At 39.2% G+C, this 22,368-nt stretch overlaps 2 protein-coding genes across 3 annotated transcripts in view; both read right to left on the bottom strand.

Annotated features, from left to right (window-relative positions):
- The window catches only part of LOC140526996 (utrophin-like), a 167,997-nt gene that overhangs the window by 71,979 nt on the left and 73,650 nt on the right, over positions 1-22,368 (bottom strand). The gene's annotated exons all lie outside the window — the stretch shown is intronic.
- The window catches only part of LOC140527007 (utrophin-like), a 29,347-nt gene continuing 21,733 nt past the window's right edge, over positions 14,755-22,368 (bottom strand). Inside the window, exon 4 of the mRNA XM_072643627.1 lies at positions 14,755-16,833. Within this exon, the coding sequence (XP_072499728.1) occupies positions 16,809-16,833 (25 nt within the window). The 3' untranslated portion in view covers positions 14,755-16,808. The remainder of the gene's footprint in view (positions 16,834-22,368) is intronic.

Below are 22,368 nucleotides of genomic sequence, written 5' to 3'. Positions count from 1 at the left end.
GAGAATGCAAACCTTTCCCTATCCTCAGTATAAACAGGAATACTGTAAAAACAATCCTTGATATCAATCACCCAAAGTTTATAACTGCTGGGAATTACATTGGGTGATGGCAAACCTGGCTGCAAAGCACCCATCGGCTGCATGATGTCATTGATCTTTCTCAAATCATTCAACATTCTGCATTTTCCAGATTTCTTCTTTATGACAAATACAGGAGAGTTCCAAGGACTAAAGGATTCCTCAATGTGTCCTAACTCTAACTGTTCTTATATAAGGTCTTTCAGGGCCGTGAGATTTTCATATTTTAGGGTCCATTGATCCACCCAGATGGGCTCATCCGAGATCCATGGTAATTTTGGTGGTGGAATTCTCACGGCATCGTCATCAATGGACCCGTTCCAAAATTTGTTGTTAATCTTACCCCTAATTGTGTAAGCAGGTCTCTTCCCCATAGTATTATGGGAAGCCCTTCCAATACTTGTGGCCAAAATTTTCCTGATCTGTCCTCAAAAGTCCACCGTAGTGGTCTGGCCACCTCCCTGGCCCATTGTGAGCCTCCTATGCCATATACATTGTCTTCCTCTCCTATAGGCCATTGAGACTCCCATTGTGAAAAAGGGAATATGCTTCTGTCTGCACCGGTGTCCACAAGGCCTGTTTTAGGTATTCCTTCTATATATATGGTAAGCATTGGTCTCTGATTGCCAGTTTGTTGAGTTCAATATATTGTTTGTTCTATGTTATGATTCATTTGTATCAATTGTGCTACCGGCTGCCCTCTACCCACCTCCACCTCCCCATTGTTAGAGTTGCACATCAGGATCTTGTGTAAGGTACCAATCTGTGGTTGCTGTACTACGGCCTGCAAGCCTGGGTAAGCATTTGCTGGTGCAGAAATGATAATCTCTCACTTTGTTTTGATGCATATTTCCTCTATTGGTAACCACACTGTTGTGCATGGAGGTATCAGGAAATTCCCTAGGCTTCTGATTAATTTTGACTGTATGGCGCCGACTTGAGTGTCCGGTACCTCCTCCTGAATTCTAAAGTGGCCTGTGGGATCGTCTCTGCGTCCTCCCGGTAGCCCCTCTTTTTCTCCTGGGCTGGAGGGATGCCCGTCTGCATGTTTAAATATTGAGCACTACCCTTGAGAGGGGACAATGACCTACACTTTGAAGCACAATGCCCTGTTTTCTTACATTTTGGACAGGGTGTGGTTGGCTTACTCTTAAATGGTGTTCTGTTCCCTTGGTTCTCAAGTCCTTTTCTTCCCTCTGCATTGTTTCTACACTCCCTCTGGTAATGTCCTATTTTTCCACACTTAAAGCATCTCACTCTTGCTCCAGCTCCCTAATAATTTCTCAGCACCCCTGCGAAGATGGAAGCCTGTACTCTTGCTAGCTATGTCTGAGATCCTACCTCCTCACACCTATTTAACATGTCTTCAATGGAACAGTTCTTGGGTAATCCTAGCAGAGCCTTCCTACAATCTGCATTAGCTCCTGATCAGAGGATGTCCTTTATCACTACAGCAGTACCTTCCACTTCACCCATAGTCCTGGTGACAACCTCAGTTACTCGGGCACAGAAATCAGTGAAGGGTTCTGCATTTCCTTGCTTCAGTGATTGCAGAGATACCTTCTTAGGACCCTTCTCAGGAATCAGCATTAATGCCTGCTCCACCCCTTGGGCTAGCCTCTCATACAGCACTAGATCATGTCCTATTTGCTTAATGTCTTCTGCATACTCTCCGGACCCAAATAACATATCATAATACCATTGGGCATCTGTAGTGTTGCCAGCATTACCTGATGTTGCTATGGCTCTTAATTTTTCTGCCAAAAGCTGAAGAAAGCAATCATATTGTCTGGGAGTTAAGATGGCTCTCATGGTTAATTTCCAGTCATTTGGGGTTAACACATAATTAGCCAATTCTTTTAATCTTATGAGGATACAAGGAGCATTTATCCCATCATCTGTAACCACCTTTTTCAATTCTTCTATCTGTAAGGCTGGTATGGGCCCGTGAGTCCTCGTCACGGAGCCGTCTTCTGCTTTATCCTCCAATACAGGGAACACACTTATCCATTTCCCGCCAATCTCCCTGAAGCTAGTGTAATCACCATCCTCTCTCAGCTTTTCTAGAGTCTGCTGTAATGCTGATTTTTTGAAAATTATTTGTACTTCTCTCACCTTGTCGCTAGGTGGCAGAATTGTTCCTCTTCTCTCACTATCTGTGCTTCATTCCTTCTCACCATCAGTGAACTCCTTTTTCCAGCTAACCCTCCTTTTAGTTTTCAGCAAGCCCTTTAATTTTTCAGTTAACTCTTGCATGTCCTCTCTCACTTCCCGAACTGTTTCTCTCTCTCTCGCCATATCTCTTGTTCCAACTCTAAGTCTGGACATATGGATGCTGGCTGCCTTTCTGGGCTACTGTCCCTTGTACTACTCCCTGACTCAGAGGGGGTCGTCTCTGAAGATGTGGTAAATGTTCTCATTTGCACTGCCTTGCCACCGTCTTCCTCTATGAACACATGCTTCAGCATGTCATAAAGGAAGAAAGTGTGAGGATCCAATTTATTTGGGTTTTCGAGTTCAAAAGCTGTTAACTGCTCTCCAACAATGACCCAAGAGTCTAAACTCATAGGAGGTCGTTCTGACACCCAAGGACAGATTTCACAAATGGTATCTATGAACTTCCTTATATTTCTCAAACTTACTGTAGTTCCATGTTTCCTGATCTTTTTGTAAGTTATTGCTGTGTATTGACCCTGACTCAACTTTTGTGAGCTTTGCCCCATTTCAATCTTACTCAGGGTTACACCTCTTCCCACCGAGCTGAATTGTGCGTGTCTTCTCCTGGGTCCACTTCTCAGATCCGCTTGCTGGAGGACTCGGTGAGGCAGACAGGCTACTGTCTCCCGTCGCGCTCAGGCATCGGCCTTTGACCCTGTCCTGATAGCTCCTGTAGACTGTCTAGGCTTCTGGAGAGCCTGACTCACTCGGGGGGGACTGAGGGACCTGATTGCCTCAGCTGAGATTCCTGAGGGACCTAATTTCCCTTGGCTGAGCTTCCTCCTCCTTCCCCCCTGCTTGTGGCTCCATGTTGGTGGGCGCCAAGTTGCTATGGTTACAGCATAGCTTACTGAGAGGAGCAAGTCTTATGCCTGGCCAGCAGGCTCCTTGTCCTCCTGTGGAGCTGGCGAGTAAGAGAATGAGGCGGGAGAGCGGGTCAGAGAAGGAACTCTGATTTATTCAAGCAAGCACTCTGATTATATAGTCTCTGCCAGCTAGCCCAGTGAACCATGGTGACACACCTAAACAAACCCGAAACTAAAGAAATGAATACAAGCTGGAACTATAGTGACAACAACAAACCCGGGGTGGGGCCGTCCCTTCCAGCGCCATCTTCTTCACCATTCCCTGCTCCGGACTCAGTTTACCTGATGTCCGTCAGTGTGGCGTCCCAGATGGTGTGGCAGTCAGCGCCCCTTACATTTCTAACCTACCATTGTTCTTTAATCATTTTATAATCCTTTCACCTGAGGTCTTCAGGGGTCAGTCTTGAACTTCCTTCATAGAAAACCAAGATAGTTGCTGTCCTCACCAAAATTCTTGGGACTTTCAGGAGGGAAGAAAGTGTAGTGACTGACTCCTTCTAATTAGTTACTTTCACTCTCCAGCTTCTATGGTTCTCTCCTTTCACTTTCTTTTTCCCTTCCCTACTCTTATTCCATCTTTCACCCCCCACCCCCCAACAATGCCTTCAACTGCCTCAATGTTAGACTGGCAGTGATCATAAGACTTCAGAGAAATTCTAAAAACCATTCCATCAGACAAAGGTTAGGGATCCCATACATTAGTCTATAAACCACTTAGATCAGGATCCTTAACTTTTTTTTGTATCATGGTCTGGTTTGGCAGTCTGGTGAAACCTATGAACCCTTCTCTGAAAAATATTTATAAACTCAGAAAATAGAATGCATAGGATTACAAAAGAAACTTAAAGTTAGTGAAAATAAAGATGTACTTTTTCCTTCCTCCAACTTCATGGACACCCTAAAATCTATGTACAGATCCCTTGGGATCTATGGACCCCAGGTGGGGAACTCATGACTTTGTTACCCTCATGATGGTCATTTTCTTTGCAGCTTCTTCATGTCCTGTCCCTGTATCGCCAAGGCAACATTCACAGCACTGGTGGTGACTATGAATATGCAGGGGTAGTTCTCAATCACCAAGTATAAAAGACTCTCTATATAGAAGGCAGAAGGAAAACATTTATTTAGACACCAGAAAGCCAAATGTGTCATGGTGACCAAGAAGTTAATAAACATGATCAATGCAGGGAGCAAAGCCATTCCAAGCCTCCCTCCACCTTGGTCAGGGCCTTCTCACAAGCAAAGGCTCAGGAGACTGAGCCTTACTGTGCACCTGCCTGTATCCTCTCCTCTCTGCCCTGACTGTGCTCACCCACTTCCTCCTAGTTCTGCTCAGCCCTTCCTGTTCTGCATGTTCTTCAAGCTCCTCCAACCACGTTACTTAGGGTTCCAGGTGATTTAATAGGTCTATTAATAAATAGGAAAGATTTTCCAATTCAAATTACCATTACGGTCCCCCTTTACAAATCTTGTTTATATGTTTCTGAAAACCCTCCATAGAGAATGGACTCAACATGCTAGAGGCCTTCCTTGGGTGCTTTGATATTTTAATATATTGAGGAAGCCTACACTGCAATCAAGTTGTCCCCCAAGTATCCCTTTCTTTCCCTTCATGCCCTGACTACCTTTTATAGATAATTACTTTACCCGATGAAGTCACTTATGCCGTTTTATATGTAAATCATAAGTTATAAAACATAGGATCATGGATTTAGAGCTTGAAGAGATCTCTGATCATTTAATTCAACATTTTGCTGATGAGTAAACTGAAGCCTGAAATTTAAGGGATACAGATGAGATTTAACCCAGTTTTCTATTTCTATGTCTGGTGATCTTTAAAAAGAAAACTACATCATACCATTTCTCAATACAATGTTTATTTATATGTATGAATATAATATATAATATGTGCATGGCTATGTACGAATATATGTAATTTTAATAACATGGCTAACATTACTGCGCTAATAATTTAATATTGGACTTTGAGGAGTTATACAATTTGAAAGATAACTTTGCTTTTATAATTCGGTGAGTTTTGTAAACAAAAATTTTTTTTTAAATTGATGTCTAGGAAGTATTCTAAGGGTTTGCCAAAATCTTATCATATCTTCTTGTCTTTTTTGGTAATTTGATGAAGAATGATAAGGTGTTTTTTGCAAAGAATTTTGACAGTCTGGGATTGATGGGAAATCATTTTAGGTATTGAACCAAACTGAGAACCATTACAAGTTGCTCCAATATGTGATCAGGAAGAGCTCATTTTACAAACACATTTCCCTTTCTATCTCTCTCACTGACAATCACATCAGTCACTTTTTTTTTGACCCATAGTCTAGAAATGTTGAGCTTTTTTAGAAGCAGTGCAGAGAGAAAAGGAATATTATTTTCCTTTCTTTTCTAGGAATGAGGAAATTGAGGGATGTAGGGGTCTAAAATAGGATCATAGGCTTTTAATCTGGAAAAGTGTCATTAATTGTATAGATAGAATAAATGGGGCCCTGAGAGACATGACTTGTTCAAGGTCACCTAGGCAGTAGTTATCCCTTCCACATTGCAACTTTCCCCATCACAGTTTCGATATATGGTAGGTCAGCATAAGAAATTAAATGGGAATTTTTAGGGGAAGTTTTGCAAAAGTTGCTGACAAGAAAGCCAACAGATAAGCCAGAAAAAGCTTAGAAACTCAGAATTGCTTAAAATATATGCATAGTATTATAGAATACCAACTGCAATTTTACAATAAGGTATTGTCAACTCCCCATAAATCAGATTTCTTTTTAGTACAAAGGAAGCACCAAAAAGTTTTACACAGAGTTTCCAGATCCTGGTAGTGTCATACCAGTAACCCCCTACATTGTGGACAGAATAACTGTAGTTCAGTAAGGATTCAAACCCAGGTCTTTTGACTCTAAACCCAGTGTGCTTTCATTATTATAATTTTCTCAGGCTAACGAGTTGCATTTAAGGTAGTGCATTCAAATCCATCAGATTTCTTTACTTTTTCCAGGATATTTCCAATATTGCTAATAAATTATTTCTAGGAACTCTGTAGATATACATACATACAATAATCCAAGGTTCCTTATAATTTCTTTTGGACATCTAGCTTGGAGATTCTCACCTATCCTAAGAAATTAAAATTTCATGGCTCTTCTGAAGTGCTATTTGTGTGCTTACTTTATTCCCCATCTCCTAAATCAGGGTCTTGTAAGTACTCATCTTTTATAATGTTAATGACATTTATGTTAATGAAGATCTTCCCACCCATTAATAGGTCTCAGGTGGAACCCACTGCGGGAAGATTGATTAGGGGAGGCTTGTTTGTGTAGCAACTGTTTTGTTAAGTGTTAATTGTTACTGAGGTACTGGGTCCCTTAGGGCTCTGAAAAAAATATATATGCTCTAAAGTGAGGTTTTGCTTTGGGGGCTTAGAAGAAGGTTCATGTGCCAGATGAGACTCTGGGTAACCACCCCTCCCCTTTTGAAAACCCAGATGGTGGTGCTTCATATACATAAATAGTCCGATAGTTGCATCTTGCGGTTGATCTATAATGTATGCATGGCTTATGATCAGACAGTTAGAAGCCCAGTCTGTTGGTTTTTTATTTCTCTGCTTATATTTTCCCTTCTGGTGACTATAATTAAGTAGCTTGGTGAACCCTCAAAAGTTGCTTTCCTTTTAGAAAAGCAGATCGAAGAACCTGTGCAGCAGGCCAGGGCATGCCAGGGTGTCTGCTGGTACATTTTTGTAGCTCCCTCACTACCTAATTTAATGTTTTGCCATGGCAGGGACTCATAGATATTTGTGGAACGCATATCACAGATCAGTTAAAGAACCTTGAGATGTTTAGCCTAGAGAAGAAAAGATTTGTGAATGATATGATAATTCTCTCTGAACATCTGAAGGTCTGTCATGAGTCAGAGACTAGAATTGTGTTGCTCAACCCCAGAAGACACAGCTAGAAGTAATTGGTTAAGTTACAAAGAGGCAAATTTAGACTGTATGTTGAGACATGATCGCAAAGCACTTGCACTAGTTAAAGGTGTTTATATAGACTTCCCATTAACTTCTTCAAGGGAAGAATCTATCTTTCACCTTTCTTTACATCCTTAGGGCTTAAAATAAGTGCATGGCACATAGTAGGTGCTTAATAAATATTTATTGACTGAACTCTATCTTTCACCTTTCGTTACATCCTTAGGGCTTAAAATAAGCGCATGGCACATAGTAGGTGCTTAATAAATATTTATTGAATGAACAATTTTCTGACTACCGCCTCACCTGAAGCATTCAAACAAAGGTTACAAGACTACTTGTCAGGTATGTCACGGAGGTCATTTTTTTTCAGGTAAGTGTTGGACTAGAAGGCCTCTGAGGTCCCTTTAAAGTGGGATTCTATGATCTAGTTCCTTTCTAGATCTATGTCCTATAAAGAGCTTATAATATTCTAGAGGTTGACAAACCATGCTTGGAATATTCTCCCTTGTCTTCCCTAACTTCCTTCAAGTCACAGATAAAATTCCACCTCTGTAAACATCTGTACTAATGTCTTCTCTTAATTCTAGAGCCTTCCATTTGTTGATTATCTCCAATTGATCCTATATATAGTTGTTAGTGTATTTGTTTCCATGGTTTCTCCCCCACTAGACTGAGAGTTCCTTGAGAAGAGGGGACTGTCTTTTGCCTTTCTTTGTATCCACAGTGCTCAGCACGGTCCCTGACACATAGCAGGTTCTTAAAAAAAGTTTATTGATTATTGACCACTAGAAATTGAGGATAGACAGAAACAAAGATGGAGCTAATTATCTGGTGACAAGGGGAGGAATAAGGGTTAGTGAACTGAAAAATCTGTGCTTTTGTTAAGAGTTGGTTTCTTTTGAAGGACTGACAGGATGAATCCATTTGGCAGCAGGGCAGTGGCTGGTTCAACGTTAAAGGGTTTTCTGATTTGGGAGATAATAGTTTAGTAGGAGCAATCAGAGGAAACCATGAATTATTTGATGGATTACGGTCAGTTCACCACCACCCACTTCATGAGATTATAGGACATGTTACGATGGAGCAACTTTCATGGAGTGAGACACTTATACTTGGTGTTTCTAACATCGTGTGGTCATCTCTTAATCACAGTATGAACTTCTCAATAGATCTGTTATATGATGTAGGATGTGTAAGATTCACATAGACTCTAGAAGATATTGACATCAAACTGATGTCTTGAATGGAATTTTTTTATTTTAGGTAAAGATAGAAAGTTGATTGAGAGTTCTCTCTGTCAATGTGTTAGAATGTTTCTTTTGAAACTTTAACTCTTCGCTATGCTATAGGCAGTGATGTTCTTCTTCTGTGCCCAAGCACTAAGATAGAATAAGGACACTGTGGCCTTCATGAAAATTAGAGTTAATTCAAGGGTTAAGAAAAGCTGTAACTGTTTGACTGCTTGTCCACATTTTGCTGTTATGTGACATGACTTTCCTTTCTACCTGCCACACATGGATCCTTAAGTCATTGTAAAGGCAAAACACAGAGGTGATGAAAAAGATTTTTCAACTTGAGCTAAAGCCAGGTTCCTCATTTTGGAAGTCAGAAACAACATCTTAAAAGTATATCCCAACTTATAGTCTGAGGCCGAGAGATCACAGTTGGACTCTTCTAGCTAGTAGGGGATATAAGGCTTGGAGCATAATTATTTCATTAGTCTCTTTGTGGCAGCTTGTGTGGGATGGTCAGGCAGGGGGCTAGGTAGTTATGGGGCAGCTGTCAAGTTCTGATATAAGAAAGATATCCAGGAGTCAAGAGATCAAGATACTGCAGGGGTCAGGGAATCACTGGTTCACTGGTACCATAGAATAGCCTTCCAGGGGTGGAACCAGGAAGTCAGAAACTTGCCTTGGCCCAGAGCAAACCAAAGGCTGAAAGTCAAGAAGTTACCAAAAACAAAAAACAAAAAAGGAGGAACTAGGTCTCAGGGAGTAAGTCAAAGACTGGGAGTTTAAAAAGTTACATGATTCAAAGGTTTTATTTAGAATGCTTAAATAAGTCTAATATTACGTGTCCTCTGCTCTTTCCTACCTGCTTTATAAGTAGTAAGAGATCTTAATCAATAAACAAGTATTGTTAGGTTTCTATGATGTGCCAGGCACTGTGGTACCTGCTGTGGATGCAAATACAAAAAAATGAAAGTCCCTGCTCACAATGAGACTTCTGACTTAAAGGGGGGGAAGGGGGTGATAAGAAGTATATACAAAATAAACAGAATAGGTGTCAGTAAATCCAGATACATATGTACATTAATAGTAACAAATATGTTGATCTGAAAACTTGGTTAGAGAGAAAAGGCAACAGGCTAAACGCATACATTTTAGGATTTAATTAATTAATCAATTCCCCATCAAGCTAACAGTTACATAGCGCTATGGAGCCAGGATCAGAACTGGCTGACTCAGTACAGAAACTGACTGTCTTAAGTACATTTTACCATGAGGAAGGAGTTCTCTTAGATAAACACATTGGAAACAAAGTGGCATCGGTTGGGTTTTATGATCCCAAGCCATGGGCATCTTCTTTCCATAGCATGTCTCTGTGATTTAAGATAAGGAAAAAGTCCCATCACCCAGGTAACAGACATCCTGTCCTAAACAGGCCTTTGAAGTTGTTTAACTTAACAGAGTTTGACAAAGCTGAAGTCACACCCCAAGGTATTTGTGCTTTTCTCTTAACACTAGGATGGTAGAAGGAGGGTCTGATAAGGAAGTCCCATTTGCCCACCAAAAGGCATCCTCTCAACAAAGGAGACTATTAGGTCCAGGCTCTTCTTAATTCAAACTTTGGCCCTTATTAAAGTCTAAAATTTATATTAAATATTATCAATTAAAAGGCTTTATATATGTGTATATGTATGTATAATGTAAAGTAGTTTAAGAGAGAGAATACTAACAGCTGGGAGAATCAGAAAAGGCTTTATATAGAATGGGAGAAATCATATAACAAACCTAACCGTAATATACAAGAAAATGATCTGCTACATTCTGCGACTGAATTCCATAGTTCTTTCTCTGGATGTGGAAGACATTTTGCCTTAAAAGACCAGTGAGAATAAAGTGCTTGCATTGCAATGAAGCCAGGAAGACTATCTTCTTGAGTTCAAATTTGGCCTCACTTACTGGCTATGTGACCCTGGGCAAGTCATTTAATCCTGTTTGCCTCAATTTCCTCATCTGTAAAATGAGTTGGAGAAGGAAATAGCAAACCATTCCAGTATCTTTGCCAAGGACACCCCAAATGGGGTCATGGAGAGTCAGACACGAGTGAACAACAATGAAACAATAAAGGGCAAGTGTCGCTCCAATTTTACAGATGAAGAAAGTGAGACCTGGAAATAACTTGCCCATACTGACAGGGCAGGTAAGTATGAGAGTAAAGGTTTTATACTGGAGTCAGATTGTATTAAATTTTCAGTGTAAGTATTTATACCTCAGGAATTGGCAAAAGCTCCAGATCAGGGCTTGATTTGTTTTGTTTATTATCTAGACTTAATAAAGTAATGGAGAAAATGTTCATAATGAAGATGAAACTGTGCATCCTACTTCCATACACTTTACCAGAGAGCTGGTTGTTAAACACGTAACAGCACATTCCAGCTTCTTTGACAGGTTCAATGTCCAGAGGAGAATTATTCTACCTACTGTACTTCCTCTCACTTTCTCAGTGACTCCTTTTTCTTCTCACAGTTCTTCTGGGACAGTCTCAGACATTTTCCCAAAGTTATTCACTTTTTTTTGACGGAGGCCAAGAATTTTTTCTCTCCTGGGAATTCCCAGGAGTCAGAAAACCAACATGAAAAAACCAGAATTGTCTTAACACGCCTAGGGACATCTCGTGCCCTTAAAATAATCCATGGCAATAGACCTTCCAGGGAGGAAGACAATTACATATGGACAGGAATAAAAAGAAGTATTCAGTACCCTGAAATGCCCTGCATGCCACTGCCATCCAACTGCTGTCCAGCAGTGAAGGACAGAGTACAGGATTGTGTGAGTGGGGTGGGTCTGGAAATCCCTCAATACTATAGAAAAAGGAAAATGCTAAATACCACAGATGACAATCATGCGACCCCCTTTCCTCTTCCACCAGAACCATGTCATTTGGTTTCTCATCTTTCTTGGCAAGTGGTTTTTTTATTCTCCTTCCTTCCTTGCTTCCTTCCTTCCTTCCTTCCTTGCTTCCTTCCTTCCTTCCTCCCTTCCTTCCTCCCTTCCTCCCTTCCTTCCTCCCTTCCTTCCTCCCTTCCTCCCTTCTCCCTCCCACCCTCCTTCCTCCTCCTCCTCCTCCTCCTCCTTCTTCCTCTTCTTCCTCTTCTTCCTCTTCTCCTTCTTCTTCTTCTCCTTCTTCTCCTTCTTCTTCTTCTTCTTCTTCTTCTTCTTCTTCTTCTTCTTCCTTCTTCTTCTTCTTCTTCTTCTTCTTCTTCTTCTTCTTCTTCTTCTTCTTCTTCTTCTTCTTCTTCTTCTTCTTCTTCTTCTTCTTCTTCTCTCTGCCCACCTTTCTCTCTCTCTCCTCTCCACCACTCCCTTCTTCTCCCTTTTTCCCTCGCTTACAATACTTAGTAATTGTGCTCTGGTCAATTAAAGATCCTTTAGGGGATAAAACCTAGAAGCCAAGGGAAACATTTAAATATGAAAAACAAACAGGTATATGGGAGATGCACATGAACTTTTCAGTCAACAAGTCAACAAAGATTGGTTAAGCACTTGTACTGTACTCAGTGCTGGGAATACAAATAGAAGGAAAAAGGAAAGGTAACTCTTGCCTTCAAGGAGTTTCTATTCTAATGAAAATAGAGAATACTGGATGCTGAAAAGTTGAAGGAGTAAAGGAGAAAGTATTTTGACCAATCACAAGAAGGGGCTACAGGAGTAAACTTTCCTCTTGTCTTACCACTCTCAGATTCATCCTGGGCTAAAATAAAGAAGACATTTTCTTATAGGGTAGTTTTGTTTCTTGGAAAGTTGAAATTCTCATAATTGGCTTTTACTATTGCTGAAGGATGTAGGAGTTTCTACTTGTGTGCGAAAAGAGCTCTTGGCCTGCTAATCATCTCAGGATCCCTGTGTGAGAGGCAGGTAGCAATTCATACAATCACATTTGAGATGTTGTGAATCAAAGCCCAAGAAAGAACTTGTCAGAAACTACCAAGCAAATGAAAATAGTCTAGGATAAAACTGAGTTGTCTGAATGACTTTTACTTTCCATTCTACAATTTTTATTATTACTAATAGAACTATGAGAGACAGTGTAGCTAGTGGTTAGACATCTGGCCACATAGGCATAAAGACCCGGTTTTAAGTCTTGCATAGAATACATCCTGACTGTGTGGTCCTAAGCAAGTCATTGAATTTCTGAACTGCCCCCTTCAACTCTTAAACTAGGAATGGCAGAAAAGGTGTGATATATGTTGCTGTGGGAGGATTTTCATTAGGAGTTCTCTGTACTGATGAAATTGGGTCTGGTGAAAAAACCAAGCATACAAAACTAATACAACTATTGTTCCTTAGAATAGTTATTATACTGGAACAAACATCCATTTGATTTGTCTTTTGGAATTGCTATAGTGTAGTTCAAACCTCCTAGATGAGTAGAGTTACTTGGCAATTGTACCAGAATGACTTTATCATAATGTAGTTTATCTCTAACATGACCTGATTTGGGGGAAAATGTATTATAACACTGCAGCCAATCAATCAATTTATTTTATTCTTTGAGTGTTTGAGGATGGGGTGGCCAATGCTGTTGGCAGAGAAGACAATTGTAATGCAGGCAGTTGATGAAAATGATTTAGATTAGATTAGTGGTGTAGGATGATGAGGAAGTCAGAGATGAGTTGAAGATAACTTTCCCAAATTGGTAGTAGTTTGTATGACAGATTGCCTATTAATAGTAAATTGAAATGTGACAAAATGCAATACAAGAAATGGAATGCGTTTTAAAGCCTTGAAATGAAGTCACTCCTTTGTTTTGTTTTGTTTTATTCCTATTTAGTCTTTGGAATCAGTTTGACGCCATCCAGCAGATAATCGCACTCAGATCCGTGAACTTGGTCAGACTCTAATTGATGGTGGGATTCTTGATGACATAATCAGTGAGAAGTTAGAGACCTTCAATAGCCGATATGAAGAATTGAGTCACTTGGTAAGAATACATAATACTCGTAAATGATGATGATGATGAATTATTGTTTCACTTTAAAGGAAGAGCAATGAAGGAAAATAAAGTTTTACCATGTAGGCAGTGGTCAGGCTAAAGTCACGCAAAATCATAAAGTAGACCTGACTGGGTTCTTCTTGCATCAATCAAAAGAACTTTGACATTATTTTTATCTTAAACATTCTCTTCATTTGCTTTTGGATATTGTAACAGCGAGCATCCTGACACACATCTAGGATGATCTGCTGGCACATGTTCTTAGATCTGCTTTTCTAAGGAAAGCAATTTAAAATTCTACTTTAATGACATTCACCAAAAGAGAAAATACAAGCAGAGAAGCTTCCACCTGTCTGACCATAAGCAATATGTACATCAGAGATCAACAGACAGATCCAACTGTCTGACCATTAGATACACACATAGTTACTAGAGAGAGAAGTGCCAGCGTCTGGCTTTTCAAAGCTAGGGGGGCTCCTTATCAGTTATCCAGAGTCTCATCTGGCACATGAACCTTCTTTCAAATAGTAAGCCCCAAAAGAAAACCTTACCTCAGAGTATGTATACAATTTTCAGAGCCAGAGGGCATCATGACCTTCACGACCCAGTGCCTCATCAGAAATTAACAAAAACTGTGGACCTTCCTACACAACAAACATCCCCTGATCAAGCTTCCCTGAAGGCTATTACTGGGCAAGGAAGATCTTTAACTCTCATTAACACAGATATAGAATTTTATACCCTTAACTGGACAAAATGCATTTTTCTATTCAGCTATTAAGGTTAAATAGTGTTTGTTCCTAAGAAAAAACAGAGTTCAAATCATCTTGATCAATGATATATCTGAATATATCATTAAGTGCCTTACCTGTCAGCAGTACAGATATATTTCATTATATACTTCTGTGCGTTGTATAGTAACGGGAAAGCTACATTTCACTATTAAGTCGTAGAAGTATTTAAACTTTGACAGCAGATGTTAGTAACGATGTATAAAATGTATTGAAAAAAGCAGAATGTGAATTTCCTTGATCTAAAACAAACACTGAGCAAAACACTATTTTACATGTATAAGCGTTTATAAGATACTGGAATTATATATGCTTACTTGAAACTTACTTACCTGAAAAACTTCATAGAATTATGTTATGTCATTTTTTCCCTATCTTGACCATTTTGCAAACCATAATTTTTACATATGTTTATAAAATTGTTACTTTTGGAAACATGTATCTAAAACCCCAAATAACAATAATGTGCATTAGTGACACCATAGAAATTATCCCTGACCAACGCACCCATTTTTCAGTACAGTTCTAGAAATGTTAGCAATAACAGTAAGACAAGAGAAAGAAATTAAATTCATAAAATGAGGCAAAGAAGAGACATGACTATTCTTAGTTGTCAGCGATGTGATCATTTATTTATAATATTCCAGGGAATTAGCAAAGAAACTAATTGAAGCACTGAGTACCTTCAATGAATTTCCAGACTTCACTTTAAAACCACAATCAACAGTATATCTGTACAATTAAAAAAAAAAGTCTGAAGGACCAAACAGAAAGTAAATTTCAAAATAACTACGAAATGTATAAAATATTTTGGAGTTATTCTGTCAAAGCACAGCTAATATTTGTGTAGCTTGGAATAAAAATGTTTCTTCAAGAAACAAAAGATAATATAATTGGAGCAGTCACTGCTCATTGTTCGGTCATACTAACATAATAAAGGTGATAATATTACCAGAGTTCATTTGATGATTTGATCATTAAGAATGAGCAATGGGGTACTTTATCAAATCTAATTGAAGTTGTAACAGTTCACTTGGGAGAACAGATGACCAAAGATATCAAGGTAAATAGTGCAAAAAATTGAGTGGGAGAGAATAGCACTTCTTATTATGTTATTCTATTATATACACATGTATATGTATATATAAAATATATATATTACATTATAAAGCAGCTGTCAGTGAAATCATATTTTACTGTTCAAAAAATAGAAAAAGGGTATCAATGCAGTTGACTTGACAAGGTCTAATCAGAAATACTGGGAGCTCACTTACTTATGTATGGAAAAGGGGAAAGCATAAGGAGAGGAACCTTCATGTGTTACTGGGAAAATTGGAAAGCAGTTTGGTAGAAATTAGGCTTAGACAATATCTTGTACAATAATGCAGAATAATATCCAAATAGATACATGACCTGAATATGAAAGATAATACCAATGGAATGTTGCAAAATTAGGAGATCTTATATACCTTTCATAGCTACAGTTGGTAGATGAATTCTTAACATAAGGAATAGATGAAACTGACCTGATAAAATGAATAATTTTGATTATGTGAAATAAAAAAGCTTTTGCACAAACAAATTTAATGCATACATTTTAAGAATTGGAAGCAGTCAACTGGGAACTTTTTTTTCAATCAAATCTCTCTGATAAGGGTAGATATCCAAGACATATCATGAATAGAAATATGTAAGACCAAAAGCCATCTGCTAATAGTGAAAAAAATAATAATTTTTAAGAAAAATTTTAACTATTAATAACTAATATTGTAAACTTTTAAGAACTATATCAAAGAATGTTCCATTATCGAATAATTTAAAAAAATGAAAGTCAAGGTAACTCTGAAATTTCATATCACACAGTACCTGAAAAAATTGGCCAATGGTAACTCATATTTTTCCTGCCTTTCATTCATAAAAATGACTTCCCAAAGTCATTCTGTTTTCCTTAACAGAGCCAGAATTTGAAGCCAGTTATTTTGTCTCTGTGTTTTGCGATCTTTATTCTTATACTTTGCTGTTATTTAATGTTGTTTATAGAAGAAATCTAATGTTGTGAGGGGTAGTCTTTTATGCTTTGCTAAGAGAAAAGTACAAGTATCTTTTTTTTGTTACAACTCAATAGCATCTTTTCAATGAATGTTCTTGGATGTTAATTACTTCTCTAAATCAAGTCATAGCTCTCTAAGCGGTGATGCTTTGGCATCTCTTTCTTCTTTTTGTGACCTAGAATGTGTGGATGCTCTTGTATTCTGATAGTTATACCTAACTGAGTGTCTGCTGAGTTTCTTAATACTTTTTCTCCTCTATAGGCAGAATTCAGACAAATTTCTTTGGAAAAGCAACTACAGACCATGAGGGAAACTGACCACATGTTGCAGGTCTTGCAGGAAAGCCTAACTGAGCTGGAGAAACAACTCACCACCTACTTGACAGATAGAATAGGTGCCTTCCAGGTTCCACAGGAGGCTCAGGAAATTCCTCAGTTATGTAAAGTTTTCTTAGCTTTCAAATATTGGTACAACGAATGGTTCCTATCAGTTGCTGGAGACAACATGTTTGATGCAGATGCAGCAATTTCATAATGCAGATCTTCTATTTTTATTACACCTTGTCAGGTCCAAGAGGCTTTATACACACCATGTGGGCAGCTCTTTAGAGCTTGTTTGAACTTCTCCTCCTATTAAGAACATATGGGAAATAATAATTGTAATCACTCTTATTTATAGGGCACTTTAAGGTTCACAAAACAAAAATAAGGAACGTGGAGTTTTCAGCTATAAGAGATTTTCCGATCATTTCGTCCATCTTCCTCATTTTTGAGATGAGAATACTGAAGACCAAAGAAAGGTGTAATACTTTCCTTCAGGTAGCATGTGCCAGACTTGAGATTTCAAGTCAAACTGAAATGACTAAAACTATTGAAGGGAGATGAGACTCTCAACTATACAAATTATTGGCTCTCTCCTCCTACACCACCCCTACCACCACACCATCACGCAAATCTTTTCTTAGGATTGTTACAAGACAAAAAACATAAATGAGATTCAGATTCCTATTCTGTGCACAATGTTTGTAGATGTGACCAAGGCCTTTGACACTCACAAATTAGGGAAAATTATGTCAAAATTGGATTGCCCAGAGAAGTTCATCAGTATTGTATGCCAGCGTCACGATGGCAAGTTTGCCCAGGTTGTGGATAGTGGACAATGCTCTTGTGCCTCCCCAGTCATCAATGGAGTGAAACAGGGCTGTGTGCTTGCTCCCATGCTTGTTAGCATGATGTTTTCAGCCATGTTATCAGATACTTTCAGTGAGGATAAACACAGTCTCAAGGGCAACTACCGTACTGATGGTAAGTTCGTCCATTTGAAAAGGCTACAAAGCTATGACCAAAGTGGAGGGAGTGTTGGTGCACGATTTTCTGTTTGCAGACGATTGTGTACTCAATGCAACCTCTGAAGCTGAAATGTAACAAAGTATGGATCAATTCACTGCTGACTGTGCTAAATGTAGCCTAATAATTAACAGCAAGAAAATACAGGTGCTCCCTCAGCCACCATCCATATGTAGAACTATCGGTTGCAACAAATGGAGAAGTTTTGAACTCTGTGGAGAAGTTCACTTACAATTGGTAGTGTATTTTCCAGGGATGTACACATTGACAATGAGGTCGATGCACGCATTGCCAAAGCTAGCTCAGTGTTTGGGAGGCTCCAAAGAAAAGTTTGGGAGAGAAGAGGTATTAGACTGACTACCAAACTGAAGGTCTACAGATCCATTGTGCTGACCTCATTGTTGTATGCCTGTGAAATATGGACAGTCTACCAGTGCCATGCCAGGAAACTGAATTGCCTCCATTTGAACTGTCTTGGGAGGATTCTGAGGATCACCTGGCAGGATAAGCTACCAGACTCTGAGGTCCTTGCTTGAGTGGAACTGCCAAGCATTCATACTACATTTCAGAGAGCACAATTCCAATGGGCTAAGCACATTGTTCAAATGCAAAGTGTGTGTGTGTTCATCCTTTGTTGACGAAGAAGACCATGCTATCAGAGAAATAATGACATGACTTGCACTTAGTTTTGAGGGAGGACTGTGCAGGTCACCAGCCTCACTTCTCCTCCAGAATCATCTGAATCCAGTGAGGAGATATTCATCAGGATGACTGGAGATGACCCAGGATGAGGCAAATGGGGTTAGGTGACTTGTCCAAGGTCACACAGCTGGTGAATGTCAAAAGTTGGAGGTGAGATTTGAACTCAAGTCCTCCTGACTCCTGTTCTGCTGGCTCTATCCACTGCACTGTACGCTTGCCAAAAACTGTTTCATGGAGAAATCACATGGCATAGGCGATCACATGGTGGTCAGAAGCAGCAATGCAAGGAAACTCTCAAGGTCTCTCTCAAGAACTTTGGAATTGGTTGTGTGACATGGGAGACACTGGCACAGGACCGCTCAGCATGGTGTGCCCACATCAGAAAGGGTGCTATACTCTATGAGCAAGGCAGAATCAAGACAGCACAAAGTAAATGTGGGATGCGCACATTTGGAGTATCCACCCCCAATGTTCATATGACTATCTGTGCTCAATCTGTGGTAGAGCATTCCAAGCTCATATTGGTCTGATCAGCCACAGTCGGACACACAGAAATGTCATTTTATCATGGTAATGTCATTTTGGTCCTCTTCGAGAACGAAGGACAACAACCAGTTTGGTGATAATCAAGTAATTCTTGAAATGTTGGGGACTGGAAACTTAGAAAGAACCCTACAGATGTAAGACAAAGAAACCTTTTGTAGTGTCAATAATTGCCTCCAGATTTGTTTTGGAAACTAGCATCTCTTTAATATGGGAGTTTTATTAGATTGGCTGCTTTCAAGATTATTAACAGGACAGAAAGTAGAAACAAGATAAGGCCTTAAGTATTCAAAAATATTGTTAAAGAATGGCTTTAGGTTTGGTTGAACTTGCCCTGTTTTGGTTTTTTTTCTGTGTCTTCCCCATACATTGTTTGCTTTTGAAGTTGTACCAATTTAACCAAGACGAGCTTACTGTTCCATTTATTCAAGTGGCCACTTCTCTGATCAACTGCTTGAAAAGCTTCAGAGGCAGGGAAGTAACACTTTCCGGACTGAACTGGGGGAAGACGTCTCTAATGAAATAGTGAGAAAAGAAAATTAACATATGCCCAATCTATAAGGCCCTGGTCTTTATTGGATTTAGGCAAGTAAAGTAAAAATTCTTCATACACTTGAAGGAATGATTGAGACAACTGAATGAAGGGGAAAAGAGAAAGAGAAAAACACCTCATTTCTCATCCCATCTTCTTAAACAAGATTGGCTTAGATCATAGTGCACTAGCTAATTTTAAGACAACCTTAATCTTCTCTTATTGCATGTGGCACAATCCCAAATTCAATTGGCTCTGCAGAGTGGTACAATACAGTGTAATGTTGTATGGAGAAAGTATATCCATTCTTTGTTGCAGGGTATTTAATCAGGCTGATCTGCGACTATTCAGTAACCCATTTTAAATACAGTTGAGAAGAAAACCGGACTCAAATGATTCATGCTGAGACACTTTATGACGTCCTACTATTTTTCTTCTGTAATAAAATCATAGTTCATATTTCCATAGCCCTTTGAAGTTTACAATGTACTTTTATCACCATCAGCCTGCGAGATAAGTCATGTAATTATTACCTATTTCCAGATGAGGAAATTCAAGTCTAAGCCTGAAAGGTCTAAGAGATCTGCATAAAGGAAGGGAAATCCAAGTTTCCTTATTGCACATAAGACATTCTACATTTTGCATGTCTGTAAAGGAGACATTCAACTTTTCTTGGCTTTAATTAATTGCTATTCCTTTATCACCTCTCAAATATGTGCCAGGCACTGGGGATTCAAGGACAAAATTTAAACAGTCTCTGTCCTGGCAGAAATCAGAATTTTTAAGAATGCAAAATATTTCTAAAATATAGACAAGGTAATGGGTTTGGGGAGAAAACATAAATAGCTGGGGCGTGGGATAAGGGCAGAGAATCTAGTAGGACTTCTTGTGGAAAATGGCACTTGAGCTGAGATTTGAAGAAAGCAAGGAATTCTAAGAAGTAGAGATGAGAAAGGAATGCATGCTAAGCATGCTAAGGGATGGAGTCAGGAGATAGAGGGCTAATAAGAGGAAAAGAGAGGAAACTAATTGAGAAAGCTATGTGAGGGCAGACAGGCCCTGGGGCCTGGGGACAGGATTACTGGCCTCAGGCAAGTGGCTTCTGGGCTAGCCCTCAGGTCCTTCTCTCTAGCCAGGCTTGGCAAATCAAGGTGGCCTTGATGATGTTTCCAACACGACTTTTGATGAAAACTTCAAACCTGTGTCTCTGGGAGCCTATCAGGTTTACAGCACCCACTGGTCTGAAGTACCACATGTGAAACCTAGACCAAAGGACTCCTTCCTTTCTCTCTCTCTTCTTCAGACCTCTTGGCTATTTCTGAAAAACGGGCCATTCCAACACTAGAGCACTACTGCCACTTCCGGTGGGGAATGGCAGGAGGAGATAGTCCAATCGGGAAGAAATGATGAAGAAAATTAATGCATAATGAGGTTAGAAAGGAATGTTGGGGGCAGGTTGTGAACGGTTGGCAAAGTGAAACAAAGGAGATCTGACCCTAGAAAGTCACTGGCCTGTCTGCTAAATAAGGGAGGAAAATTATGAGGGGATAGGATGTGATGAGGAGATACTTGGGGTGGGAAGCTGGTTGAAGAGGCAACAGTCCAGGTAAAAGGAGATGATAGCCAGAAACAGGTCATGTAAGTAAAGAGATGGGGAAAAAATAAAAGATACTGTTAAAACAGATTTGGCAACAAACAATTTATGTGTTGTATGGGGTATAAGAGAAGATAAGGATAGACCGACATTGGGAAGCTGAATTGTCTGGATAAATTATGGTGTTATCAACATGAAAAGGAAAATTCAGAAGATGAGTTGGGGGGTAGGAGGAAAGATAATGAGTTCTGATTAGGAAATGTGGATATCTGGACAAGGAAGAATTTATGACCAAACAAGAGACAGGGAGCATTATGGGATGCAGAATGGATAATTGTGACTACACTTAATTAAAAAGTTTTTGCACAGACAAATCCAATGCAGTCAAGATTAGAAGGAAAGTAGAAAGCTGAGAAATTTTTTTCTTTTGGAGAAAGTTTCTCTGATAAAGTTCTAATTTCTCAAACATGTAGAGAACTGAGTCAATTTTTTTAAAGGTTACAAGTCATTCCCTAATTGATAAGTGGTCAAAGGATAGGAACAAGCAGTTTTCAGAAAATCAAAGCTATAGCCATACGAAAAAAATGCTCTAAGTCTCTATAGATTAGAGAAATGTGAATTAAAACATCTCTGAGATAATACCTCATATCTACCTATCAGATTGGCTAATATGACAGAAAAGGAAAATGCTAAGTGTTGGAAGGGACATTGAAAGATTAGGACACAACAAATTGTGGTATATGATTGGATGGAATACTAGTATGCTCTAAGAAATGATCAGCAGGATGAATCCAGAAAAATCTGTACAGACTTACATGAACTGATGCAAAGTGAAGTGAGTCTAATATTGGACACGGATCCAACAATACAGTGTGCTGATCAACTGTAAATGACTTAGCTGTTCTCAGCAATGCAATGAGCCAAGACAATTCTGAAGGACTCATGATGAAAAATGCTATGCGTCTTCAGAAAAAGGAACTAAATGCAGATTGAAACATACTATTTTTCACTTATTTTATTGGCACGTGTGTTGCTTTTTGTCTGTATTTTCTTGTACAACATGACAAGTATGGAAATATGCTTTGCATGATTACACATATGTAACATATATCAGACTGCTTACTCTCAGGAAGGGAGAGAAGGAAAGAATTTGGAACTCAAACTTTTGAAAACCGAATGCTAAAGATAAAGAAAATTATCTTTAGATGCAACTGAAGAAAAAATAAAATATTATTAAGACTAGGACTTGAAAAAAAAAGGAAATGAGGGGTTCAAGATGCCTTCAGGACATCTAATTGAAATGTTCAATGGGCAGCTGGCAACACAAGACAGGAAAAAGACATTGTTTCCATCTAGTCTTGTTCCTTAGGTCCTTTCCATGGGAGCCGACCAGGTCATCAAGCTGAGGCAGCATTGAGAGAGAAGGCCCACAATATAGCCAGGGGGT

This window comes from Notamacropus eugenii, chromosome 2, assembly GCF_028372415.1.
Source record: "Notamacropus eugenii isolate mMacEug1 chromosome 2, mMacEug1.pri_v2, whole genome shotgun sequence".
Taxonomy (NCBI): domain Eukaryota; kingdom Metazoa; phylum Chordata; class Mammalia; order Diprotodontia; family Macropodidae; genus Notamacropus; species Notamacropus eugenii.
This window is presented reverse-complemented; position numbering and strand designations above follow the sequence as displayed.